The sequence below is a fragment of the Ziziphus jujuba genome, chromosome 3 (assembly GCF_031755915.1).
Source record: "Ziziphus jujuba cultivar Dongzao chromosome 3, ASM3175591v1".
Taxonomy (NCBI): domain Eukaryota; kingdom Viridiplantae; phylum Streptophyta; class Magnoliopsida; order Rosales; family Rhamnaceae; genus Ziziphus; species Ziziphus jujuba.
In genome coordinates this window covers 11,744,257-11,751,418 of record NC_083381.1, presented here as the reverse complement: position 1 = coordinate 11,751,418, position 7,162 = coordinate 11,744,257, and the positions used below count along the sequence as shown (strand labels likewise).

The 7,162-nt window shown below is 30.8% G+C and overlaps 1 protein-coding gene across 1 annotated transcript; it reads right to left on the bottom strand.

Moving 5' to 3' along the window:
• Positions 1-3,576: 3,576 nt before the first annotated feature.
• Positions 3,577-6,086, bottom strand: LOC107434895 (7-deoxyloganetin glucosyltransferase). Its single transcript, XM_016046406.4, has 2 exons — positions 5,406-6,086; positions 3,577-4,576 (listed from the first exon to the last, which is right to left on the bottom strand). The coding sequence occupies exons 1-2, from the start codon at positions 5,923-5,925 to the stop codon at positions 3,681-3,683; spliced, it is 1,416 nt and encodes a 471-aa protein (XP_015901892.3). The 5' UTR covers positions 5,926-6,086; the 3' UTR covers positions 3,577-3,680.
• Between the last annotated feature and the right edge of the window lie 1,076 nt (positions 6,087-7,162).

The window sequence follows — 7,162 nt, the reverse complement described above, 5'->3', positions numbered from 1 at the left end:
TTAAAATAATGATCTCTTATTCGAATCCACACATGTGATGTGGCTGTAGTCAATGTTGACAAATGCAAATGAAGAAGCTTTGCTAATCTAAGCATTGCTTTTACATGGCTTTGAATTAGGATTGAAATACATAGGACATGGGATTTTTCACGTACTGTCCTGGAATCCATTAGTGTATATGGTTTATATGTGTTTCTACAGAATGGTTTGGAGAAGGTAGAGACTTTTAGTTGTGCTATATGGTTCCCTTAATTGATCGCTATATGCGCCATCATGTTTACGTCAAAATTTCGTTTTCCATATCTCAAAAGGCACTTCGACTGTGGGCTATCGTTGAAAAATAAGGGGACAGCTTTTGGCTTTTGGTAATAATACAGGGACACCTTTGGCTACATCGATGCATAAAGAGAGGGACAGCATTTTTTTGTTTTTTTCTTCGCTTTGGTAATAATAGAGGGACAGCTTTTATCATAGATAAAAGGTTGCAAACTTTTGTTTTTTTGTTTTTTGTTTTTTGTTTTTTTTTTTTTTTTTTTTTTTTTTATGATGTTGATAAAGATCTTTTATCTTTTATTTTCAGTCCCAATTTATATTTGATTAGTGATAAAATACTATCTCATTTTATACTTTTTTGCTAATATTTTTCAAATAATGTCTCATCATATTAATAGTGCACATCGATAAAAACAGAAGATCCAAATCCGGCCTTTATACTTCTAGGGTGATCGATAACAAAGATTACATTTAGGTTCACACATTTTGACTACACATAATTATTTTTGGTGCTTTAACCAAAAAAAAAAAAAAAAACATTTATTTTTGGTGCTTAATGTAGTTAAGCTTCTTCAATATTGCAATCATGAGCACCGACCTAGGTATGGCCTAGTTGCCTCTCTCTATTTCTTTCTCTTTCAAATTTTCCTTTTGTTTGTTTACTTATTTACTTTATTGCTCCTTTAATACTAAAATGGCCCTTTTCAATATTGCTAATTTGTCTTTATATCAATAAATTTTTTATTAAAATTTCATTATCTTAATTAACTTTTCTATTTTTAATTTAGTTTGTTAAAACTTGCAACTAACAATATTACTAAATGAAAGTGTTAACATTTTATTTTTAAAAAATTAAATTTTAAATATTTTTCACTTTTAGTGTATATTTTTTATTGCTTTTAAATCCTCATTTTCAAATTATGGAAGAATTTTTTATTAAATATATTGTTTGATAAACCTATAGATTTTACATTCTTTAAACATGATATTGAATGCCATCCAGGTCAAGGTGAAAAGGTGGCTCGAGCTGCAGGAACTTTACCTAAAATAATGAAGGAACCAGCATCTCCTACATTCTCTCTTAGGCTTGTGCGGCTACCTTCGGGTGTTGCAAAAGTCACAGATTCCCGATAATCTACTGCTTCAAAAGCTAGAATTTTAGAAGCATATAGGGATAATTTCGTATATTTTTCTTCTCGCATAATCAGAATTTTAAAATTAAAATTACTAATATATCCTTCAATTAATAATAAAATTTCTTTTTATCCATATACATACAGTAATAATAAATATACAAAAGGAACTAATCATTCATATCTTAGAGTAGCTCTTGTTGGAAAAGAAAATGCCTATTAATACTCGAATCCTTAAACAAGGATTAGACCCCTACCTAATTGGGTATTGGAACACCTCGTTGTCAAAAACCAAAAAAAAAAAAGAAAAAATCATTTATATCTATTTTTAGTCAATATATACAACTAAAGCAGTTAAGTAGGTTTTTTACTAGATACTCAAATTCTAGTTTTGTCCTTTTAGCAATCTTGAAATCATAATTTACCAAATACTAATCTTTTTGTCAAAAAATTGATTCTTACTTCAGTAGAGTTTTTGTTGATTTTTTCATAATCTATAGTAACTGCAATCAAAGCCTTAGATTGTTTAGATAACATCTTAATTTGAACATATAGTTTCTACAATAATGTAAAAGTTATTAAAATATTCATCAAATCTATTTACCTAATGATGTGATTAGTTTATTTTATATTCAGTTATTTATTTAAGCATTCACTTATCTATATTTAGTTATATGGATATACTGACTAATAATATCTTACATGTGTTTAACTATGATAGCTAGTGTGGATGATGTAGGGCACCAACAGAGCATCTAGTGTTCAATCCCATATTGTCCAGGTGTGTATTAGGGAATGGTTCAAATATAATAATAATCACTCTTACAGTACTGATGTGATAGGTTTCGAAATAACTCTGAAGTTAATCATGCTCAGGCGAGAGAAATCTTAGGATGGATGACCGCCTAAGAAGCTCTGAACAAAACATCCCATGCTAAGTGTGGTTGCTAGATTGAAGACAATATCGATAAAGAATGATAGGTCTGTAGTGAAGGTGCGATGTTAAAAATGGTATAAGAACCTGTATACGTCAAGAACGTTTATACCTAAAAGGGGTGGATTGTGACAACCACTGTGGGTAGTTGTGGGGCACTGGCAATCTATTTGGTATCCAATTCGACATCGCATGAGTATAAATCAGTAGATGATTCAAATGTAATAATAGTTGCTCTCATAATTCCAAAGCCTTTTTAGAGTAGTTGGCTTTAATATTTGAAAGAACTTCAAAGTTAAGGTATTCAGGCAAGAATAGTTTAAGAATAGATAACCTTTTGTGAAGCTCTAAATAAAAAATCTTATAACAAATGCGATGGCTAAATTTGGGATAATATCGGTAGAGAGTGACACATCTGCCATTGAACCAGGATTTTACAAATGATATACAAGAGTCTGTACCTGACCGAAAGTGTGCTAGTAAGGATATTGGGCTCAAGGGGGGTGGATTATAATGACGAGTGTGGGTGGATGCGGGACATTGGTAAGCTACTTGGTATCCAATCTCACATAGTCGGTGGATCAAATGTCATAATAGTCATTTTCATTATATCGAGGCTTTTTCAAAGGAATTGGTTTAAGGGTTCGATAGAACTCCCAAGATAAATGTGCTTAGATGAGAGCAATTTTAGGACGAGTAACCTCTTGAAAACCTCTAACCAAAAAATCCCTATTGAGGACAATATTGACAGAGAGTGACAGATCCATTAGTGAAAGTAGATATTACATTAACACTATTCAATAATCAACAAAAAATTCCATACCCTATACCCAACGATGTAGCTAAGTTAAAGATAATATTAATAAAAAATGACAAGGCTATCAGTGGAGGTGAGATGTTGCATTAACACTACTCAAAAAAAAAAAAAATACAATTCAAAAAGATAGTTTGTCAATCTTTGACATGTAACTAATGAAGGACAAATAAAGTTATTAATAACTTAGAAATGATTATTAGTCATTTTCCTATCAAGACATTTAAATCCTAAATATATATTTAAATCTGAATCTTCAAAGCAATTAATCGTTGCTAACAGACATTCTAATTGTTATTCATCAAAATGGTTGGGCCATGAGAATTCATATATATCTATATATATATATATATATATATCTATATATAATGGTACATGATCAATAACAAATTCAGTCAACAAAAAAAAAATAAAAAAATACATGATTAATAACAAATTCGATTTATATAACAGAATAATCATCATGGAAACTAACATGTCAAGAATAATATTAATATTTTCTTTTGGAGATGGCTAGGTAGCATTTTCATGAAAGCAAGTGCCTCACCAAACTATCAAAGTCTTTGGATGAAGAACCATTGGAAGCATTGGCTTCTTCAGCCTGTCTTTTCCATTCCATGGCATTCCTTTTCATGTTCTTAGCTTTTTCTCCTTCCATTAACTCTCTAACAAGCTTTTCTACTTCTTCTCTCTTCACTTCATTATCAATCTTCAATCCGATCCCCCATTCCTTGCAAGTATATCGACAGTTCGTTGGTTGGTCCCCGTAGACTGGCCAACACAGCATTGGAACACCGGAAGACAAACTCTCAATGGTTGAATTCCAACCGCTATGTGTTAAGAACCCTCCAATTGAAGGGTGATTAAGAACTTCCTCTTGTGGACACCAACTAGCAATTAGGCTTCTTTCTTTAGTTTCAGTCAAAAATTCAAGTGGTAAAATGGCTGACTCACCAATAACCAAGTCTGGCCTAATTATCCACAAAAAAGGGTGGTTGCTATTTGCAATTCCAAAAGCAAACTCCATAAGTTGTTGTGGCGATAACAACGTTGTGCTCCCGAAATTCACATACAAAACGGAGTTTGGTGCCTTGTTATCAAGCCATTGGAGGCACTCAGTTTCTTCCTTCCAGAGGCTGTATTTAAGCTTCAAAGGGTCTTCTTTTATGCCATTTAGAAGAAGTTGGAGAGGGCCAATCACAAACACGCGTGGAAGCATGGTTGATAGAGCATCCAAAACATCTTTCTCCAATGCATAGAAGGTATGGAATATAACTGCTGTAGCTTCATGAGCTCTAATAGTTGATTCCAAGCAAACATTATAAAGGAAATTCTCATCCCCTGGACTTGTCGCCCAATAAAAGCTTGGTAGATCTATGACGCTTATATCTTTCATTCCCGGAATCCAGTCTATAACTGTGTCTAAAAAATCCATTCATAGAAATAGGGGGAAAAAAAAAAGTTTGAGAGTCTTTACAGTTTAATTATCAAACAAAGCGCTAGTGATATTTTTCTCCCTTGAATTATACATATTTTACACTTTGACCTTAAATTGGAAAAAAAAAAAATAATTAAAAAAAAGGAATTAACAAAAACAACAGAAACTGCCATGTTACCCCTAAACTTTCCTTCTTTATTTTTTTCACATTAGTCAACTCATTAAATTTCATCCAACAAATTTGAAAACTTAGGCATAACCACTGATCAAATATAAAATAAAACTACTAAAACAATTTTATCCACTAAATTTGAAAACTTAGGCATAACCACTGATCAAATATAAAATAAAACTACTAAAACAATTTTCTAATTGAATTATATGAGTTGTGTATGGTTAATTTCATCAAATTCAGACATAGAAGGTGCATAATTGGACTGAATTAAGGTTGTATTTGTTATGATTTTTGATAGTCTTCAAAAACTACTTCTGAAAGTATTTGGTCAATTTTCAATAAGTGCTTTGGACTTCCTAAGTATTTCTAACCAAAGGAAAGGATGGTTTTCTCATAAAATATTTTTGAAAAAAAGGAAAAAGCAGAAGCAAAAATTATGCCAAATAGAGAATAAATATCAAAATATATTAGTTCAAAAGCGATGCAATACTTGCTATAATTTAAGACGGAAACTGCAAAACTTGTAATGGTTCACCACTCAAACAAAAATGATACTCATATTATTTTTTTTTTTTTAATTTTTCTTTCTTTTAGGACAAAATTATTAATTCATAATATGTTGGTTTGTGCGTTTTCACCTTTTTTTGGTGGATGGCCTAACTTCTCCACTACAATAGGATATTGATTTAAGCCCATAAATGAACAAGCAGAGATAGGAAAAAGAAGCACCACAGGAATTCCTAGTTCCTTTCCAGCTGTAATAGCGAACAACGCGGTACCGTCCGCAACAATGTTTGTCACCGGGGGGTTGTTGGAGGTTTCCTTATCATTGAGTCTTTTCAGGAGGTCATGGAATGGAGCCAACATGTTCTCTTTGAGGGCTTTACAAATAGCAACAACATCTTGGGTGGCATCAGCATCTGATGGAGGTAGGCCGTCCGGAATGGTTTCGAATCGGAAGTCAGGCAAGCCGTTGAGGCAGTCAGGGCCAAGAGATTTAAGAAAGCGCTGGTGGTTGTACTCAGTGTTGACAAAAGTGATGTGAAAACCTCTAGAATGGAGAAGCTTTGCTAATTTAAGCATTGCTTTTATATGACTTTGAGCTGGGCATGGAATACATAGGACATGGGGTTTATCAGCTTCTGTCCTAGAACTCATTTGTGTTTATGGTTTTTCTGTATAGTTTCTACTTTCTACTCAAAAAGGTTTAGAGAAGGTAGTCTTTTCCATGTGCTATATACTTCCTTTGGGGGCCTGTCTTTACTCTTCCATGCAGCACATAAGCATATCCACATAAGCTAAAAGGATATGGATACTCTTATTATCTTAAGCTTTATTTATGCTTTTTAAGAATGTATAGCTAATTAATAATATTTGTCATATATATCTTGATTATAGAAGATCGATTTGGAACATATATATATATATATATATATATATTTATATTGGAGTTAAAGATTCAAACTTGAATTTTTTTTCCTTCCCAAAAAAAAAAAAAAGTGGCCATGATACTCGAATGTTAAAAAATGTAAATTAATTTAACACAAATTGTCACAAACTACCGAGTTTGTTATAGAAATATGTTTTCTTTTTTTAACTTATTTATTTAAGTTTAAAAGTATCCCAAAAAAAAACAAAAGTTGAGAATATATTTTTCGAATTCTTTTATAACTAAAACCTTTAATAATGTGACTTTTCATTATAATAAATAATAAATTTTCTGGTGATTGAATTTTTATTATGATTATTATTATTACTTTTTATCAGGTAATTTGAACGTACAGAAAATTTTAAAAAATCTGAATTCAGATTTAGTACGGATGATGATAACTAAGAATGGATTTAGGTGCACACATTAATTGCTATATACAATTATTGTACTTACTCAGTATTGTAGGTAAACGTTTCTTCAACGTTGCAGTCATGTAATTGATTGCGCACAGAATTGACAAAAAATGAAGGATGACATTGAAATGACAGAAATCAAGGAGTGGCCATAACGTTGAAGAAAAAGACGAGACACAATCAATGAGAAAGTGATGCTAGCGATGGCTACAAATTTGAATACGAATTAATCTGACGATTCTAAATATCATTAAAAATTGACAGAAGCATAATAAGTAAACTCAAATTAAAATTTTTGCAAATTAAAAAGAAGAGCAATTAGATCAGATTTATCAAAATTTTTATTAAATTTATTTGTTAAATAATATAATAATATTTAATTAATTTATTTTTTAAAATTATTAATTTATTTAAAAATTTATTTTTTATATTTAAATTATATAAATATATCAATGATAATAAATAATTTAATATATGTACAACTATATATATATATAAAATCCTATATACAATTAAAACGATATTATATATCTACAAAATTTGATAAACT